Below are 21,807 nucleotides of genomic sequence, written 5' to 3' on the forward strand. Positions count from 1 at the left end.
GGTTTCCATCTTGGCTCTACCACCTTCTACCTATATAGCCCCTAAGCCTTACCTTCTCATCTGCAGAATGCAACACTAATAACATCCACCTTTAGGCTCTAGTGAGATGTAGTAAACAACATGTATAAAATGCTTAACATTATGCCTGGCACATGGGAAGCTCTTAATAAATGGCAGCTATTATAACTAACAAAAATTAAGAACTTCGTTCAAAAGTATGGAGGCAAAGTCCAGAGCTCAACAGGAGCTGTTTTCCCATTCAAATGATTATTTGATAAATACCATTTATTCCTTTGAGATATGAGTCCAAATCAAATGAAAGTACTGGATAGAGATGCAAAATAGGAAGATAATTACAGCCTAGTGGGCTCATTCAAACTCCTTCCCCATCCAGGGCTCCAGGATCACCAGGGCTTAGAATCCCACAGTTTTGTGGAAAGTGGAGGAATGCTTCAAGGGATTCTTTGAGAATCTTCCTTGCTTCTGATGGGAAGCCTTGATGACAATAATAACAAGGAGTCACAAAGAAACTGTTACAAGCAAGGCACTGTCCTGAGTGGTTTATTCTCTGGGAAGTGTATACGATGTCTTCATCATGAGGCCTTTGCTTCAAGAGTTTGGATCTGAACTCAAACAATGTGGCTCCAGACTCTATATCTTAATCATTGAGCTATGCACTAACTCCCAAAACACAGGGAAGAGAAAGTAGTCTGGAGTCTTCATGCCTCATGTGTTTTCATGCTCCTTCACTAAGTGAAGATGCAGTCACTTTCCTTCTGAGGTCTCTCTCATCTCCCCCCCTCAGACAGAACTAATCTCCCTCTCAAATGGCTCTTGGAAGACTTTGTCTAGCCCCGCACTATGGGGTTTTCCAGGGTGCAGCCCCTGAGCCCAGCATGGGACCCATCATAGAGCAAGCAGCCTGCAGGTGCTGGAGAAATGGACGAGATGATGATTCATATTATGATCTAGGTCGGTGTGTCACAAATCAAATGCAATTTCCCAGGGCGTGGGCCTCTCTTTGGAGAGACATGTCAGCCTTTGTAACATCAGCCTATGTAATGACCACCATTCATCAATCACTTTATACACTTAATTTTGTGCTTCTTTACAACAGCCCTATTTTTAGACAACAGATTGAGGTTTAGTGAGTAAGCATGGCCAGAGAATAGATGAGCTACTCAGGTCTTTTTGAGTCCTCAGTGTTTGTCTTAACAACCAGAGATGGTGAATCCCTTGTGAACTCTTCCCTCTCAGAACACCGAATCCTTAGAGAACAGAGTCAATCCTTGGAGAATATGATCTAATGGGAAAAATATCCAATTGGACACCTGCTGATCAGAGACCCTTCTACTTTTCAGCATTTAGTGTATAGGAAGAGGGGAAAGCCCAGAGGAAACTGGTGTAGACCCATTTGCTTTAATCCTTACAACATCCATTAGGAAGTTGTGTTTTCCAGAGTGAGACACCACATTGTACAGTTAAAAGTGTGCAAAGCTCTGCAGCTGGTAAGTAGAAAGCAACAGTACAAAGTCTAGAGCTTCCTAACTGCAAAGCTGGAAAATGTTCCTCCCCGTTAAGACCCGTCACAAAGGTTGGATCATAAGCTTCTAGATGTGCCAGGTCTCACTTCTCCTCCTCATCCTTCTTTCCCCACATGCTTCCTTCACCTCAGGTACTTGCTTTCTCAGCTGCAGGACAATGGGTCACATTGGAACAAGAGGCTTTCCCTATGCCAACTCTTCCTTGCACATGTGCTTTGGAATCTGAAAACCTGCATACCCAGAGACGCAGATATTTGCAACATGCTCTTGCTTTTTCCTTTGCTGGGCTCTGCTGTGGGCCAGCTGTGGGCTACCGGAAGAAGACAGGTGGGATTCCCTGGTTACCTTTGTGGTCTGGCAGTGGGAAAGGAACGTGACCTTGGCAAAAGGATCTGAGAGTCCACTGCTGTCGGCTGCGATGAGGCCCCGGGCTTGGTACATGTGTGCTCTCAGCTGAAAGACATGCCGGTCTGGGGACAAATAGTGGAAAGGAACAGGCATCAGTGGGCTTTTCCCAACAGTGAGGGGGAATAGGTGTTTGTGCCGTGTGCATCTGCGGGTGTGTCTAGAGGCAAAGACTAGGAGCATCACCGGCCTCTGAAACTGGAGTGGAAGCAGTGAAGAAAGGAGGAGGGGGCATTTATGAGTACCTCAGAGCCAGGCATTGTCATTGGCACCTTTACCACATCATGGGTTTTAATCTTCATAACATCCCTGTGATTATATATATAATCATCCCCATATATGTATGAGGAAAATGGCTCACAAAAAGGTGATAGAAGTCTTCCAAGTTTGCAGAACTATCAAATGCCAGAACCTGGATTTCACTTCTATCAGATTCCAAACTCACCTTCTCTTTCCAAAATACCACATTTTATGTTTTTGTGATCTTGCTGTTTCCATTGGTGCATGCGCTCACTCATGTGTGTATATTTAAGAAAGGGGCTGCCCTGCTAATGGCTTTTGCTTCAATAAACTCTTGGGTCAGCCACTGATCCATTCTTCCATTCAGCCACCCAATGTCATCTTGAGTGCCTACTGTGTACCAGGTACAGTCTGGTCTCAGGATTCTGAAGTGGCCAAGCCAGCCCCTGCCATCAGGGAGTGCCAGGGAGTGGGGAGAAGATAAGACAAGCACCTACACTCCAGTGACAGGCCAGGGACTCACATCCTGTGAGAAATGCAGACAGAGGACATGGATGTGAAACGCAGAAGTGAGCACATCTGTTGACAGGACAGGAGCAGAGAGAGGGCTGCAGGTGAGGGCAGACCAGGGTTTGGTGGGGGAGTCCCAACTGAGAGTTGACTTAAATTCCTAGGTTCATGGGACTTTGTAAGGCCCCTCTTATTTTTTACGTCTTCTTATCCCCTTCCCTATTCCTGTTCCCCATCCCCCCAAAGGCAACATTATACCGTGCTCAGGATATGAGTGTTTTGTGTTGATGTGGGGACTGGGATACAGGAACTCTCACATACTAATTTGACTAGCTCTACTTAGTTAAATTAAGGTTGCAAATACCCTCCTCTGATCATGCCACTCCTAGACTTATGTCACATAGGTCTATACATGGACTCATACAGTCACTACCCTTCTCTGTGCCTTTATTTCCTCACCTACAAAATGGGGATAATAACCCTATGAAGAACTATTATTAATTTAACTAAGAAGAGCTAGTCAAATTGATAGATCAAAGGACTAAGAATTTGATGCCTGGCATATGGGAAGAACTTTATTAGTGGTGTGGCTGTTACTATTACTCATTATCTGTGATAATAACAGTTGGGGGCCACCTGGGTGTCCCTCAGAGCCCCCAGCTGCAGCCACATAGGCAGTACAACGCACAACTCTAAGGGGAGCCATTTATTTAGTTGAGGTTTTTGTTTTTCTAAAACCCCTTATCAGCTCTGCCCCTTAGATTAATAAATTCAGTTTCCTCTTCACTCTTACGATTTGGTGACCCACCGTTATAGTTTACTTTTCACACTTGTGGTTAGTAGAGACAAGTCTGATTGCCCCCACTAGACGGCAGGACAACCCCTGTCTCATCTGTGCATCCCCTGCTAGTTTTCCCACCACGCCTGCCATATGTAGGTGCAAATTAATTATTGGTTGAATGGATATTTTCTGAAGCACAAAAATAAGAAGCAAAATTCTCCAGTGGGCTTGGAAGGCCGCCAAAGCCATCAAAGTCAGTGCACAGCAGGAAAGTTTATTAGGTCACTCCATGAAAATCACACACTGCAGAGGGTCAGAAAGCTTTGGAAAAAAAAAAAAATCTTTCCTCTCCTTTGAGTTGTTAGTACCTGGGACAGCAAATATGTCCAGGTTGCTTAGATCTCTAGAGATAGTATCTACAGAAATAACAAGATAACTTGATGTGGGTATCTTTCATTCAAAGATGAAAACTCTTTAAAGAAAGGATGGAAAGCAGTGCAAATAAAGCAGGGTTGGGAGAAGTTCACTTCAATGTTTACTAACTATGTGATCTTGGGCAATTTCTAAGCATTTCTGATACATCCTCTTTCTCTCTGTAAAATGAAGAAACTACCCAGGGTTGATGTGACAAATAAATTCAATCTAATGTATAAAGCAGAGGACACAATGGTTGGCACATGGTAAGGGTTATGCACTTTCCAAAAAGACAGGGGTGAGCTTTCCTTGCTTTTATGCATTGACACTGGGCATGGAAGCCATGAGCTGAACCACTGGATAAATATCCCTAGAACCTTGTCTTCTCCAACTAGTGAGCCACTTAAATTCCACTGGCAGTCAAGGTCAACCAACATCAGAGGAGCCTTGTGTTACACAGAAAACCTGGATTTGTGGAAGCTCTCCTATGCTTCCAGCACCGGCTCAATTCAAAATTTATCTTCAGTTGAAGTGAAGGTGAAACTGCATTCTACTATGTCTGAAGATCCTGCAAATTGAAGCCATTTGGAAACAATGCAAATTGCAACTGTAAGGCAGTTTATTATATTTATAATCCAAAATTACGTGAAAATGTAAATAACAGCACTAGTAGAAAATATCTACATAGAAGAAAGGATTGCATAAAGCATGCTGAATTTCTAAAACCAATCAAGAACCAAGCTAAAGAAACACAAGTGATCCCAGTGATACCAGTTCCCACTAGGTCATTACTGTTAAATGTAAATGCTGTTTATAGGACAAAATCCTAGTCCTATTGAAAAGGAATTCCACACGTCATATCAGAGCAAGAACTTACAATGTGTTTTTAAAAGACATCTTCTGCTTCAAATGTAAACTCAATCTATATAATCTGCCAAAGAAGAAACCCAAATTGCGTTCTATTAGCAGAAAAACAAACTTTTACTCCAGATGTATTTAACGGCTTCACTTTGTTCTTTTGAGATGGGACATTGGAAAGTAAGGAAGAAAATTTAGAAACTGTATTTTGAAAAGATTAATAAATTTATCCAAAAATAATGTACAAACAGCTCACACATGCCACCCTCCTCACATTTTCTCAGAAGTCCACCAGAGACACCTAATGACCCCCAGTGGACATCATACCTTGGTAGAGCAGGTTGGCTGGGGGTTGATTGGCGCCAGCCACTTTGGAGGACATTTCTGCTTCATAGCCTACTGGCAAGTTGTCCAACATGGCACTGGAGTGTCTGGTGGAGCCCAGCCAAAGGTACACATCGACTTTTGCTTGCACTGACCAACCAGCTGGCCGTTTTCCAGGAAGCTGGGGAAAGGTTCCAAGGAAGGCCCCTTCATTAGTAGGAGCCTCACTCTTTGAGAAAAAAGGTTCTGTGGATCTGGGGACACATCCAGGGTAGGTATTCAAAGAACAGTTTTCAGGACCTAATCTTATATCAAAATGAGACCAGTGACCCCAGTTGCCACCATGTACCATTCCAGAGGAGGATCCAGGTTTAGTGGGGCCTGAAGTTCAAGTAGGTATTTACAAGCCCTAGATCATTTAAATCTAACATGAGGGTATGATTATTGCCCCCTGTTTTATATTTGAGGAAACTCAGGCTCAGAGGGGTTTAAGAAGTTCCCTAAGATCGCTCAGCTTTCAAGTGACAAAGTCAGCACCCAAATCCAGGGGAGATAATTCCAGAGCCAGGTGCTGGCTTCTCAACCAGAGACAGTTCCAGAGCAAGGTGCTGGCTTCTGTACCCCCATTGCTTGCCTCTTCCAACACTGAGTTGAAACTTCCTTTCCCAGAACTTCCGGGCACCTGGAATTCCAACCACAGCTTCTCTACCTCTTTGTTTCATTCAGAAGGACTCATGTGCTTCTTCCAAAAGTCAGGCCTCCTTGTGCTTGAAGAGACCTACCTGTCTACTGTTGTCCTTTCTTAACCATCTCTAGTCCCTTCATCCCTTCCTGATGCAGCGTGGTTTCAAGTTCACTTTTTACCCTGCATGCTCTCCTTTGAATGTACTCCGATTTGGATTTCTATTTATGTTTGTTTGAATCTGTGCGTCTTAGTGTAAATAGTATGTGTCTGCACATACAGATGTGCATATGCAGGTGCATGTGCTCTCAAGATGTGGAGGATATAACTCAATGCAGTATGGCTTCTTTATTTCCTAGTCACCAGGGTTAGGGGACTCCTTCCCCCAACTAAGGACTTCCAAATCCCGAGACTCAGCTGTGTTCAGGACTGATGGCAAGACTTTCATTCTGAGAGTAGCTATCTCTCCAGATCTTGTTGACTCGGCTAAGTGTCTCTTAGTGTTTCCTCAGATTTCCTGTCCATATTTTCCCCTTCCTTCCAAACCACTTCTTTTCCAGAAAGAATCACAAAATCCTACATGAGAGGCTACAGTTTGCTCTGACAGATTTCAGGGCACCCGTGGAGAGCACCTGAATCCAAAATTGAGCATGGTTGTTTACCTTTCTATCTTGCTCTGTGGGTTCCTTAAATGGATTTTCAGCAACTGAATTTAGTAACTACCTGAAGTGCCACTAGGCCTTCCCGAGGCAGTGGGGTGGGGAGGGCAACACAATGACCAAGACACACTTCCAGGCCCCCCATCATTAGCTCACATCTAGACAAGGAGGCCGACCTTCATTCATTTATTCAAGTGGAAGGTCAGGTGTAAGGGAGAAAATGCTAAGAGAGCAGAGAAGTAGTAGCAGGTGTTTCCATCTTTTCTTTGTGAGTCAAATATTTCACTGGGCTTTAATGGATACTTCAGGAGTTGGACCAGTGGAGACACGGCATCCCAGGAAGAGGGAAGGTGAGAACCAAGATACAAGGCTGGGAACTAACAGTGGTGATATAGGCTAACATTTAGTGAGTGCTTACTCTGGGCCAAGAAGGGATTTGCTAAAAGCCTTCAGAGGAGGAAGAGAATGACACAGACAAGGCTGAGGAATCTTGCTCATTATGTGGACAAGACATGGTAATTCACACAAACCGTGCTGAAGTTGGTCAACCGGTATTAGAAAGAGAGGGTGTGCTTGCCTTGTAGAGATTTCAGTCTGTGGCACGACCCAGCCACCACTTGGTGCTGCATCCTGGGGAAGGCTGGATTGAAGGCTGGGGTCCTGAGAAGTGACTGGACTCAGGAGATGGGATTCAGATGGAGGCGAGATGGAGGAGGGGCTCCCTAGAGTCCAGCTGGGGTGGACTCACACGGAGTGGTGACTTCACACAGGTGAAGAGAAAAGGAAGGTGAAATGCCACCCTCTATCTGGGTTCTGATTGCATCTATCTCCTCCCACAAGTAGTTTCCTTTTGGTCATGAATGTCCTTTTCTATCCTACAGCTATGAGGGTTACAGTGGTGATAAGACCTAAGCCAAACAGGAAAGCTCTGCTCCTTTGGAGGATGGACGGGGCTGAGCTCAGAAAATTTTGTTCCAGCAGTTCTATCCTGTTCACTAAAGCATTATGAACATATTTAAATTAGAAAACAAGAAATACCATGGAACTAGGGACCATGATTTACTGTTACTATTTATTTGGCCATGTGCCTTCAGATGAGGCACTTTGGTTTCCTCTAGATTAATATTCCCCAAACTGGGCCCCTAGTAAAAGTAGTTTCCTAACATTTGTAAATAACTATTCTAGATGAATAATGTTGGCAAGCGTGGGTCTTAAAAGTTAGAGATGTTTCCTGACAGCAGAACTTCTGGGAGCCCTCTACTGGCTAGTGGGCACTTGCAACCTCCTAGATGAATTTGACCATGGAAGCTCATGGAGCCACTCAAAGGTTAACTGTTCCACAGCATAAATTTTGAGGAAACTCTGTTCTGGAGATTTTGGAAATTTTTGCATTCTCTGCTCTGTCTTCCTGCATTTTTAATTCCCAGCTAAGAAACCAGAGCAACTGGTAGGTGGGTAAACACTTTGCCCTCCCTGGTGCCACTCTTGCTTTTCTCGGATTTACCATTTCAGTGAGGAGAAAGGGACATAAAGAGAAGTGGAGAGAGGAAAGGAAAAGAAAGGGTGACAATCAAAACTGAAATGAAAATAGTTTTGCTGAGTCATCTTATCAAGATGTCTCATCAAGTCAGTGCAATTGAATTCAACAAAATTTAAAAAGCTATCACCCAAAGTAATTCCAACAGCAAAAGGAAAATACGGACAGACGTAAGCGAAGGCCACAGGGTGAAGCTTCTAAATTCTGTTATGTCCATCCTTGGGCTTCATGTGACAGCTGTTCTTTGTTCTAATTTTAAATAAAGACAGCATACATCACAATATTTAGGAGGGAGGAACTTTACACTGATTTTCTAGTATTTTTAGCATAGAGCCGTCTGAAACAATTTGCTATTTTTAAGACAAATGTTTCTTGTGACCCCAGAATTCCTTGGATGGAGAAATTTGAAGAGAAACCCTGACATTTGTGGTAAATAACTAGAGTGAATTTTTTTTCCGTTACAATTTTACAGGGATCAGTTTAAGAATCATGAGACATGATTATATGATAGAAAATAACATACAGAGCCACAGGTACTTCACCAGATATGAACGGGAACATGATTCCAGAAATGTTCTCTAGATGTTGGATGCCATTTGTTTGAATGCCAACATTTATTGAGTGATTATTCAGGATGACTCCACTCTGCCTTCTTTATGAGCAATTACCCACTTAACCCTCAGTACCATCTCCATTCGTTGGGTGAAGAATAGGAAAGACAAAGATGTTAAGTGACTTGCCCAAGGTCACACACCTTATAAATATTAGCCCCAGAATTCTGTAGTAGGTTAGACTGTATCTCCCTAAAATTCATACATTAAAGTCATAATCCCCGATATCTTATTTGGAAATAGGGTCATGGCAGATATAGTTGACATGAAGTCTAACTGGAATATGATTCTTACAAAAAGGACTTCATATGAAGAGATACACACCAAAGAGAGAACATAATGCAGAGGTTGGAGTTATGCTTCCACCAGCCAAGGGACTACCAGAAGCTAGAACAGGTGCTTCCCTAGCACTTTCAGAGGGAGCATGGCTCTGCTGATATCTTAATCTCAGACTTCCAACCTTCAGAATTGAGAGATGTTTCTGTTGTTTAAACCACTCAGTGGTCCTTTGTTACAGTAGCCCTGACCAACTAATTCAAGTTTCAACCCAGATTCACCTTGTTTTAAGGCCCAAGCATTAAACCATTATCCCTATTGCCTCTTCTGTCTGCAACATTTAACAATCACATCTAAGGTAGACTCTAACGTTTGGATGGCGCTTAGAGGCTATCTAACCTAGCTGCCCATTGCTCTATTTATACAAGGGGACAAAGAACAAATATGGACCTCTGTATAGGGAGCTATTTCCCTACAACAGCTATCATGGTGCCAGCTTCTATCCTATGGAAACACACACACACACACACACACACACACACACACACACACACACTCAACTCATCAGCCATGTGGTAGCCCTACAATCACTTCAAAACTCTTTCATGCCATCAAGACTCTTCTCAGTCAAGCAGTCTTCTCTTCACCCATTCTTCATATGGCATGGTTCATGAGCTTTCTCACCCTCCCTCTGAGACAGTAGAAGATAATTATATAATAGCAAGAAATCAGAACTGGAATTGCTAGGAAAGTCTATGATGAGTTAGGAAGAGCTAATCAGCCAAATTACACATTCTTGTCAATCAGTGGTGAGTGGTAAGCCTCTGGACCACTCTTTCTCCAGATTTGCTCAAGTCTACTTCTGGGATATAAATTTGTAGTAGAGATAAATTACGCAGGGTCTCTAAGAAAGCTCAAATTTTGATTTAGAGTCAGCAGCAGCATCCATCCAGAGATTGTATCTATGATTGTCCACTCATGAGGCATTAAGTGACCTGTTTTCATGAAGGGTGCATGGACCCAAGATGAATTTAACAACTGAAGGCCACAGGAATCCTAAGCTACCAGTTCTGTGAAATACAAATATTTTCTCTTGTAATTTATTTTTAAAATATAGATGAACTCACATGAAAACATGACACAGACGAATTGCACAAGAGAAAAGATAAAAAACTAACAGAAAAAAATGTTTGTTTCTCCTAGTGATCAAAGAAATAAAAATTAAAGCAATCTTGAGGTACACCCCCTAGGTTAAAAAAAAAACCCTTTATATATGTCTGTTGACATAGTAATTGGAAAACTGAAAAATATTCAGCCTCAAGATGATCTATAAAATCACAGTTTGAATCAAGAGGGGACTAGGTGTTTCTGCTGCCTGTTCTCAGACATTTGAAAGTTTGGGGGAAGAGTCAGATATATAGACACACACTAGGAATACTGAGAGACTTGGGAAAAATGGAGATTTCCTGTCTTTGAGTCAAAAATAGTGCAGACTTACTTTGAGGAAATGAGTTTTGATCTTCCCACAGTGTTTGCCCATCTGCTCCCTGATGGGGGAATAGAGCAGGTCTTTGGAGGCAATGCGGGCATATGCCACTTTCTTGTTGTTGCTAAGCATCCAGATGAAGACATCGGGAATGGTGTGCTGTGGCTGTGGGAATGAAGGGGAATGGATCTGATGAGTTGGTGTTTAACAGGTACCCTTCCAGATTTCCCCTATCCTGAAACAGTACCCCTCTGTAAAACAAATTCTGTGACTTAAACCATCTAGCCACTTACCCTTCTATGAAAGCAAGCAAGTGAAGTGCAGCTTCTTTGAGAAAGTCTTATATCATGACTTACAAGTACGTGCAAACCCCATATACCCAATTGTGCTATTGTGCTTTACTGATATGCAAGACGTACCCACGATTTGGCACCCCTGGTGGCCTACTTATGTCTGCCTATAAAACAAAACATCTTCCCCTTTGTTTTTGCTTTTTTTGTAATCATATAATAATGTTTTATCCTCAAACATGGGTGCTCCGTAGAGCCAGGTAACATTCCAGAATATTCAAATGAAAAAGCAGAAACAAAAATCCATGAATGTCTCTGAATGTCTTTCTGTTTACTGTCAAGGAAGGAAAAAACAATTCCACAAGGGACTTATGACCTAAAATATGGCTGCTAAGTATTTTAGCTCCATTTTAGGTGGTTCTTCAGGAGAAACTTGACTAAATTGCACATAAAATTCTACTTTAAAATTGAGCTAATAGAGATAGGAATTACAGAATTCCCTGCCAAGAGGCCCATTAGGATGTGAGTGTTTGAAATGCATATTTCTGAGCCAGCATAGCTGGCCCAAAGCAAAAGGGAGGTACATTGTCATAAACTATGCTTTGACTTTCCTAGGCTCAAAGCAGGTGTGCTATCTTTTAACCCTATAATCCTCTGGTGTCATTTGTTCCCAAAAAGGGCATGCCTTCTCTCTTGATATGGAAACAGAAATATCAGTGAGGAGGTTTCCTAGAGGGTCAGTCAGGCACAGACCTAAAGTCCTGATGCTTGGTTTGAACCTTCTAGGTGCTTAATAAAATTCCTGCCTCTGTTGACATGACTTCCTATCTCACTGCTTATTTGGTCCCCAGGGAGTGATAGATTTGCAACAAGAAATACAACTTTTGAGACTGACAGAAGCAGTAGGTATGTACCTCTCCTTGAAACCTTCTGACACAAAACCCGGTATCTAACAGAAGCAAATAGGAGGCTCTTTTTAGATCATTCTAGAAGTCACAGAAGATACTGTTTACAACTAACTTTATTTTTTTTTTAATTTTTTAATTTATTTATGATAGTCACAGAGAGAGAGAGAGGCAGAGACACAGGCAGAGGGAGAAGCAGGCTCCATGCACCGGGAGCCCGACGTGGGACTCGATCCGGGGTCTCCAGGATCGCACCCTGGGCCAAAGGCAGGCGCCAAACCGCTGCGCCACCCAGGGATCCCTACAACTAACTTTAAAATGAGAAGCTGTTTGGACTTTTGCTGAATATGAGTTTAAATCCTTTGACAGTTGAAAGCTTATCAAAGGTCCCATACTTATTTTGACTTTTCTTGATTCCATTAAGGAATGTGCTTTTTATTCCTGCTGAATACGCAGACTTCATTTAAAAATCAACAAAGCTGTACATATTTGGCTTAATTTAAAAATCTCCCTTCCGTCCCTAAACTAATAGTGCCTGCTTAGCTCAGGCACTCTTATCAAACATTCAAACCTCACTAGGAATACATTTGGTTTAATCTCCCAAAGGAAGTTTGCCTTTAGAGTTGATTACCTCATCAACAAGGAAGCGTATTTTTTCCACAAAGTTCTCTGCTTCGTGGATGATTTCATCAAGAGATAACTTTTTCTTCTGCTGCTGAATGATTCCCTTGGCCTCCTTGGCCATTGCTTCCTGAAACAAGATAAGGGTCAGTGTAGATCTTTCTAGAAATCCGGACAAGGACTATCTTGTTGCTGGAGGATCCTGAAGGGGCTTGTAAGTTCCACCCTGAGCCACTCATGAGCCTGAGTCAGGATCTGCCAGTGTGCATGCTGTCCATTTAATAGAAATTTCATAGGCATATGGAGGCAGTGAAAGTCCTCTCACCTTTGTTTGACAGGTGGGTACCATAGCAGAGGAAGGAGAGTAATGCAGTACTGAGAGGCTGAGCTGGAGTGGAGCCCCAGCAGGGTCCAGAACCAACGTCCTTCCTCACTGCTCTTACTACCTCTTCTAGAGGCTTGGGGGTTGCTTCCAGACCAAGCGGGCATTATTTGAGAAATGTTGCCAGTGAGCTCCATACAAGTATTTGGAACATCTGAAAGTGTTTATTTGAATTCATTCATTCAGCCATATTTTTGTGCTTAGGAAGCCCCCAAACTCTTTCCAGTGATTTCTGAGACAATGGCATGAGTACCCTTGGCCTATTCTCTGCCTCATCTCGTATTGCTTCCTAGGCTGGGTCCCTGACACATGGGTCCTCAAGGGGACCCAAAACGTGCCTCTCTCAGTCCATCCTCAAGACTGGTGTGCATGGGCTTTCCTCTTGCTCAAACATTCTTTCCTGGACTTTGCATGGCTCATTCCTTCTCAACACTCAGCTTAAATGTCACTACCACACGATGTCCCCCACATTCTCCTGATCACTGTAGCCTTACAAAATTTCCTTCACAATCATAATCTGTAATCATTTTTGTTTATTTGTTGCATACCTTTCTAAAGGTAACAAATATATAAACTTCACTGGAGAGGGACCTCCTCTGACTTGGTCTTACTTTGTTCTTATATTCTCAGTGTCTGGCAGAGTTCCTGGCACATAGCAGGTGTTGAATAAATGTTTGTGGAATGAACAAGCCAGTCAATTAATAAATTCCTCAAGGCCAAGTCCTCATGGTTCTGCATTCCCAGGACCTAGCACAGGGCCTAGCACATAGGATGCCCTATGTGCGTGTTGACTGGGAGGACTGAATACCTGCTATGTAGCAGGCACTGTGCTAGGAGCCAAGGCCTAGGGCAGGGTAAGACACGGGCTTCCTCCCCCTGAGACTCCGATAGCTTGGTAAGCTGAAAGCAACATATGTACAAAATACCAGGGGACCAGAGAGAGGCAGAGCTAGGTTTTATAGATGACATTTGAGCTGAGTCTTAAACAATGAACAGAATTCATCAGGTAATAAGAAGAAATAAGACAGTCCAGACAGAGGAAACAGTTACAGATGGAGGGTATGTAGGGCTGACAGATGCCAGTGATTTTTGAAGCAATAGTGATCTAATCGGGTTTGTGTTTTCGAAAGACCGTTTTGTTATAGTATGGAAGATGGGTTGGAGGAAGCCTACGGCAGTAGTCTAAGCCTAGTGGGTGCTATGGAACTCAGTATAGGCAACAATTCTGGGGATGAAGAAGTGGAGCAAGTTCCAGAGTCTTTAAGGGGAAGAATCAATAGAGCCAGTGGTTGAATTGACTGTTGAGGGTTAAGAATGAAGATTCAAAGTTGAGTTCCAGCTTCTGGTTGGAGCAGCAAGTATAGCTAGTGGTGCTAATCCAGGATGTGGAATAAGGTTAGACTGGAAGCTGATGGGTTTAATAGGATGGGTTGAGTTGGAGGTGCTGTGAGACAAGCAGGTGACGTGTCCATTGGAAAGGTGGAAGTAGAGGTCCAGAGATGAGGAGGGAAAGGTGGGCCACTACAAGATATCAAATTCACGGACTTGTTCAGGGCCAAGGACTGCTGGATTCTGAGAAGACAGTAGCGTTCTGAGGGCAATATGTAGTATATGGATGTTGTAGAGGCAGGGAAGGGCAGTCAGAGACGCTAAAGAAGAAATGAAATAGGAGGGAGATCTTCTGTATAGTGAAAATCTGGCCTCCCTTGGAGTTCAGAGGAGGAATACACAAACCTTTGTTTATTATCCTGGAAAGAAAGGTAAACCACTTTAGAGTTTTGGGTTTTAGTGTCTAGACTATGATTAATTAACCGTGACTTTTTAAAAAAATCATTTAATTTCTCTGGGACCCATTCACATCTTTTAAATGTCCCTGACCAGTCAAACACTGAGTAATTTTTCTTTGTGGAATTATCATGGCCTCATACAAAGCATCCCTTGGTGCCACAGCTGGAACTAAAGCTTTGAGGTAAGATAATCCAGAGTCTGACTTGGTCTGGTATTTCTCAGCCATCACTCATTCAACAGGGACTGAGGATCTGTGAGGCATGCAGCGCTGTGTGGGTTCTCCAGGACACAGCACTCCTGCCCTGTTTTTGTAAGATAAGCATTTAATACTCTGATGAAGAAAATCAATCACAGAGGAAACAAAAGGGGAAGTCTAAGATGCCATACCTCCCAATGAGGGGTCCTATGTCAGAACAATTAGAAACTTCACCAGAAATTCTCTGTGGACATACTAGTCAAGTTAAATTTTTTCTTAATTTTTTAAAAACAGAATTCTTAATGGAAGGAAACGGAAGAGGGGAAGAACAGTTATTTTTCTGGTCTCTCCATTTGTCAGGCAAAGGTCAAGTCAAAGAGTTTATAGTCTTTGACAAAATACAGATGTCGAGAAAATGGGCAAGGGAGAAATCCATCAGAATAAGATGTAGGACTGGTGAGCTTCTAGATCATTCTTATAAATGGTCAATAAATGCTGTTCCTTTCCAGTTTACCCTTCTCACTCATGCTTCTACATCATGCAAATGTATAACCTTTAGAACCTTATCCTCATCTGGTCTATGACCTATGCCTCATCTGTGAGGTTTATTTTTAAAGCACATGTTTTAATTCTGTTCAAAGTATAAATAGATTTTCACATACCAGCTCCTGCCAACAGAGCGTAAGTCGTTTCTTATCTAAAGTGGTTTGGTTCAACATCTTGGGTTTCTTCTCTGCTTCAGAGATAAAGGCACTATAAGAGAAGAATAACAATTCTGAAATCTACTTAGTGAAAATCCATTTATGGAATTCCAGAGATTTGCAAATATACTTTCTGCAATACAATGGGAAGGTTGATAAAGCCGCAGAACCAAGATTTTTCATTTAGAATTAAGAAATGGTGTGCTAACTTTTCTAAGAGACAAAGTGAGGATTGGAAATGATGCCCAGACTTTATATTAGTTTGGAGGAATAGATGCTTGTTTTCCTACTTTCTTTCATATACATATATATTATGATTGATATCCAAGATCATAACAACAAACACAAAATAACGCAGTTTTTCATTTTACACATTTAACACACAGCAAGAGTTTCCTGAAAAGTTGTATGTAAAAAATATTTTGACTCAATCCTGAGATATGTCCTCACAGTCCTACAAAAGACTGATTAGTAACATTTTGAGGGATGATGTTTAAAATGTGCTCAATAAGAAAATGATAAAAGTTATAAATGCAATTGAAGAAGAAATATAATGGCTTTAAAACTTGGGAAAATAATATATTGCCTTCATTAGTGATAACTTAAATGCAAATTAAAATCAATACCATTTTCACTTATTAAATACTGGATAATATTCAAGGCTGGTGGGGGAAATAGTCACTCTCCTCCAATCATTGTTATAATGTTCAAGAGACAATTTGATAGTACTTGCCAAAATGTAAATGTCTTAAAAGTGAATTTTTAAAAAAGATTTTATTTATTTATTCTTGAGAGAGAGAGAGACAGAGAGAGGCAGAGACACAGGCAGAGGGAGAAGCAGGCTCCATGCAGGGAGCCCGACGTGGGACTTGATCCCGGGACTCCAGGATCACACCCTGGGCTGAAGGCAGGCGCTAAACCGCTGAACCACCTGGGTTGCCCTTAAAAATGAATTATTATCAAAATAATTTGATCCATAAATTAAACTAGAATTCTGTCCTTCAAAAACAATTGAAAAATTTTGCAAGAAGATGTTCATATAGTAATGCTTATTGTAGCATTGTTTATAGTAGGAAAATAAATAGAAATAACTAATATATCAGGGACCGGTTAAATATGTCATACATATCACACAATTAAATACTGAGCACTATCATGACTACTGTAGGAATATGCCAGTGATAGGCTGTAGAGTGGGAAAGCAACTTGCTGAACAAAGTGTGTAATATTTGCGAAAAAATGTAGTGTTTTTAGGAATGTGTGGGTTTGCAAATGCACAGGAAAAAAATCCAGGATGACAAATCACTTGTCTCTGGAGAGTGGGATTAGAGAGAGAATTGAGAATACTTTTTCTGTATATATTCTTACATTTTTTTTGTAAGATGAACATTTAATACTGTGATGAGGAAAATCAAAGAGAAATGAAAGCAAACAAGGAAACAAAAGGGGAAGTCTAAGATGCCAGACCTCACAGTGAGGGGTCCTATGTCAGAGCAATTAGAAACCTTACCTGAAATCCTCTGTGGACATACTGGTCAAGTTATATTTTCTCTTAATTTTTAAAAAGAATAAAATGGATTCTATTTTGAGGCAGGCATCTTGTTGCCACATGTCTACCTTTCTGAGAGCCATAAGAAATCCCATTTCACTCCCAGGATGGACCAGCTCAAGGAGACAAGGTAGGCACTTCTGATTTCTGATTTCTCTCCCTTGATTTCCTCATAAGAATCAGAGTAAATGACCATGACACCTGTTTCTGTTCATTCTTCATCTTTCAGCCTGCTGTGGCCTGTGGACAGCCTCTTCACCTTCATGTGGCAAGTGGCCTGTCTCCTCAGAGGCAGTGGCAAGGATGGAGGGACTCAGAAGTCCAGCTGCTCAACCACAAATGTGGTTAACCACAAATGTGGGGAGGGAATAGGAAGGCCACCTTGACCTCAGATCCAAGATGCTTTCTCAAATCCAAGTTTACCAAATATAAAACTAACATTTTGAGCTCTGTGTGACCCTCATAAATATGTTGACAGTTGCTTGTAAACTTGAAGAAAAAGTGCAATGATTATCATCCCAAATAACCCCCTAATATAGAAAATTATTGAGCTATAATTTGCCCACAAGTGGTTTCTAAAAATATGAGATCATGAAGCTTTTCAAAGATGCTTAAAGAGAATTGCAGGTGGCATTTAGCTCACAGAAGGAATAGCACTGATACACATTGCTTCTATAATGAGAAATGAAAAAGTAAGATTGATAGAAAGAAAAAATATATATTTATTTATTTGGTTTTTTTTCCTTTTTAAAGCAAAAAATGACAGGTAATTGAGAAATTAGAAAGGATAGAACTTATAAAGCAGAACACTAACATTTATCTACTTAGCTACTCCTTATCTACTAGTTTTTGCCTTCCATCAAATAAATCTCTGCCACTTCATTGCTGCCATTATGACAAATTCTCATTTTTGCTTAAGTCTTGAGCTAATTAATTTCAAGTGTTAGTCTAGGTCATTTCTTTATGTGATAGGCAGCTCCTACAATGGCCCCCAGTGACCTCCTTCTTCTGCTCTTCATGCCATTGGGCAATTCCCTCCCTTTGAATGTGCACTGGACCTAGTGACTTGCTCATAGTAGAGTTATGTCAAGAGTGATGAGATGTCACTTCCAAGATTAGGTTATACAAGACCATGATTTCCATCTTGCTGGCATGTTCTCTCTGACTCTTTCAGTTTGCTCACTCTGATGAAGTCAGCTGCCATGTCATGAGAGGTAGCCCACATGGTAAAGAATTGAGGCTGACTTCCAACCAATAGCCAGCAGGGAACTGAAAGTCCTCAACCCAACAGCCCGTGAAGAACTGAATTCTGCAAATAACCATATGAGTGGTCTTGGCAGTGAATCCTGCCCACTGGAGCCTCAAGGTAACTGCAGCCTCCCTCAGTCAATGCCTTGACTGTAGGAGTCTCTGAGAGGGTCTCAGCAAGTGACCCAGCTAAGCCACACCTGGACTCCTGACTCACACAAACTCAGATCAATACTATGTTAAGCCACTAAAATTGGGAATTATTTGTTACTTTCTTTTTTTTAAATAATATGTTATTTTTTAAGATTTATTTATTTATGATAGACATAGAAAGAGAGAGAAAGGCAGAGACACAGGAGGAGGGAGAAGCAGGCTCCATGCTGGGAGCCCGATGTGGGACTCGATCCTGGGACTCGATCCTGGGACTCCAGGATCGCGCCCTGGGCCAAAGGCAGGCGCTAAACTGCTGAGCCACCCAGGGATCCCCCTATTTGTTACTTTCTAAAAAGCATTTAATATACTCTATTTTTAGATCTTTTGTTATATTGTTTGCCACCTGGAATCAGAGTCCTTATGTGGTGCTTATTGTGCTATATAAAAAATTCTATTAAATGGCATTTGAGGGACTTCTGGGTGGCTCAGTGGTTCAGTGTCTGCCTTCAGCTCAGGGCATGATCCCGGGGTCCTGGGATGGAGTCCCACATAGGGCTCCCTGCAGGGAGCCTGCTTCTCCCTCTGCCTATGTCTCTGCCTCTCTCTGTGTATATCTCATAAATAAATAAATAAATAAATAAATAAATAAATAAATAAATAAATCTTTTAAAAAATGGTATTTGATATAACTTATCCATCTAATTGTCAAATAGCTGCTGAGTAGCTACCAAATGTGAGGAAGCATGCTGGGCATAACACTCCTAGCATTTTTCTTGTTTCATTTAAAAGTCTCTGCAGTGAGTCTTTCTTTTCTTCTCTCTCTCTCTCTTTTTTCCCCCTTTGCTTTATGCTTTAGTTAAATGTCAGGAAGCAACAGTGAAGCCAGAAGTGCCACTAAATTACTGAACAAAGTAAAGATGGATAGAGCTCTATAAAATGGCCATCTGAATGCATAGAAAATCAACTCTTTTCTAAGGTAATTAAAAGCTGATTCCATATAAGCTCAGCAACTCATATGCCAGCTGTTTCTCCCAGTACCTGCTTTGACTGATGAAGTCACTAAGCACTGTCTTCATTTTCTCTTCTGATGCTGTCTCTGAAATCTTGATCAATTCTCTTGCTTCTTCTATACTCTCTTCCTGAAAACAAATCACAGAGGTGGAGGGATGAGAGGCAGAAGGAGACACTCTAGCAGAGACACTGATTGTACTATCTCAGACATACTATTCTGCTGATTTTGTGTTTTAGAAATGAATGAAGAGTTTCCTCATTTTCTTATGCCCTATCTGGGAAATGCTACTGCATTCTAACTTTGAACCTTGTTTTTCTTAACTGGAATCCTTCCAAATACAAGTCCTCTCCCGTGTTGTTCAAATTCATAATTTCTATCCCAGATCATTTCCTAATGGGGAACCATTTACTTAGAGTCTACCCTGTGGGGAAACCTAATGTCAGGAAATACCTAACAAAATAGAGTAAATTAGATACAATTATTAAAAAAAAAAAAAACTTCAAAAGCAGTGTTTAAGTTGATTGGTTATATGGGAATATAGTAATACTGAATAATCCTGAATTTCAAGGGTTATCAATTCTTCTGATTATAGGGGTTTGAGCAGGGGTGAAGTGTTATAGAGGAGGAGGACAGGTTGCATATGATAATTGCTATATGCTTGTGTATTTAATAATCATACCTTTCTTTTTTAGGCCTAAAGGCTGTATTCCATTTAGTGGCTTGGAGGGATAGGACACTTAAAAGGAAATATATATGTTATCACTGCTTTTCTAAAATTTACAAAAACCACATTATCTACTACACATCAAAGTTTGATGTCTGGAGACATACATTTCCCTCTTTCCCCTTCACTATAAGAAAGGCAAAATGCGGAGTGGTTAAAAATTTATGTGTAGGTCAAACTACCTCTGTTCAAATCCAGGCTCTATTCTTACAAGTGAACTAACCCCCTTACGCCCAGTTTCCCATAAAATCAGATAATAATAGCGGCTACCTATAACACCATAGAGAGGTGTGGACTTCTTCAAATACTACTTAGTGCTTAGTAAACGTTCAATCACGTTAGCCACGATATGCCAAGTGTGGCAGGGATCCTGGCACTGAGAAAGGAATTAGAAATGAATGAAAAGGCAGTTGTGGTCTCTAGGGAAATATTCTGCTTTGTTTTGTCAGGACTTTTAGAAATAAACTCTCTTTTGCCTGAAGGAGAAGCAAAATCAGCCTTACAAAGCGAGTCTACACCTCCACATAATGTGACACCAGACCAAGGTCCTCTACCCCCTCTACCCCTCTACCTCCATGATGCCTGGATTCCCCAAGGCCAGAGGCGATTCTCTATTTCACACAACTAAAGACAGAATGACAAAGCAAATGAGAGAGAGAAATTTGTTCTTCCCTTAGAATAGATTGTCATGGAATGAGAGGGTCACCTGGTGAGGCATGGCGGGACAGAAAGTAGAGGGTGCTCCTTCGAGCTGTGTGTGCAATAAGAGAAATGTGAGAGAGGCAGAGCCACAAAAGGCAGGCTCAAGAGCCCAAAGAAGCAGAGTTCCCAGGGGTGACCTCCTCCCCAGGGTTGAGTAGAACAAGCCAGCAGTCACTGCATATTGGCTCTGTCATAAATACTCCCAAACATTCAATCCCTCAAATAACTCTCAGCCCCTTTCAGGTGTCAGGTCTTATGCCAGATGCCAAAGAACAGTGGGAAATGGCTATTGAACAAATAAACACACAAATCAATTGTAAAGTACAGAGAGCTCTGAAGGTAAAGCACAGAGTATTACAAGAGAGGATAAGGGGGAGAAGCCAGAAGTCTTCTCTGAGGAAGTAGTTGAAACTGAGCTGTGCAGGTGGATGGGTGATATAGGAGAAGCGTGGAGGGGAAAAGTAGCTCAAGATGAGGGAACAGCATGGAGGTGGAAATCAGGCGTGCAGAAACTTTGTTCTTCAAGAAACTAAAAGTCCAACGTGCTTGGGACAAAAGAGAGAGTATGTGAGAGGCAGGACTGGAGAGGTGGCGGGACTTCACCGTGTAGGCGATTCTCCATGTTAAGGACTTAGAATTTTTTATGAGTTGAAGCCTCGATCTAACAATTTTGTGAGAAAGTTGTCAATCTCCTGCCTTTCCTGAAGATAAGGAAAACAGCCTATCCCTAGGTCCTATAACGTTAAGAAGTAGAGCAGGAATTCTAACCCAGATATTTCTATTTAAAGTCAAAATGTTTGCTCATTCCCCTACATCCACAGGGTAGGAACTCTGTGCCTTCCAATGCAGCAGCTGCAATTTATTTGTATTTAAATTGAGGTCAAGACCCTCTCCTAAGTGAAAAGGAGGAACCCTCTCCTTGCCTCCATCCACCCAGTGTTCAAATCCATCACCTTTGAGAGTCACCTACCAGTAGGTCTGCCATTTTCTCCAACATGTTGGACCAGTGCAGCCTAAAGATCTGGTCTCCCCAAGAACTGATGAAATAGACACAGGGCTTCTTGGCCTCAAAAGGCAAATAGTTGTAATTCCTGTGAAAACAAGTTTGGTCTGGACATTAGTTGGCAACTGGTATTTTTCAGGCAATTCCAGCCACATGTTCATGTTTTTTACATTCTGAATGCGATGAAGGAGGCGGTGGCAAAACAA

The 21,807-nt window shown here is 41.7% G+C and overlaps 1 protein-coding gene across 1 annotated transcript in view; it reads right to left on the reverse strand.

Annotated features, from left to right (window-relative positions):
* The window catches only part of FER1L6 (fer-1 like family member 6), a 155,953-nt gene that overhangs the window by 65,014 nt on the left and 69,132 nt on the right, over positions 1–21,807 (reverse strand). Inside the window, 7 exon segments of the mRNA XM_041769620.1 lie at positions 1,890–2,014; positions 5,080–5,257; positions 10,340–10,492; positions 12,154–12,273; positions 15,172–15,262; positions 19,199–19,299; positions 21,569–21,689. Coding sequence (XP_041625554.1) covers positions 1,890–2,014; positions 5,080–5,257; positions 10,340–10,492; positions 12,154–12,273; positions 15,172–15,262; positions 19,199–19,299; positions 21,569–21,689 — 889 coding nt within the window.

This window comes from Vulpes lagopus, chromosome 9, assembly GCF_018345385.1.
Source record: "Vulpes lagopus strain Blue_001 chromosome 9, ASM1834538v1, whole genome shotgun sequence".
Lineage (NCBI taxonomy): Eukaryota > Metazoa > Chordata > Mammalia > Carnivora > Canidae > Vulpes > Vulpes lagopus.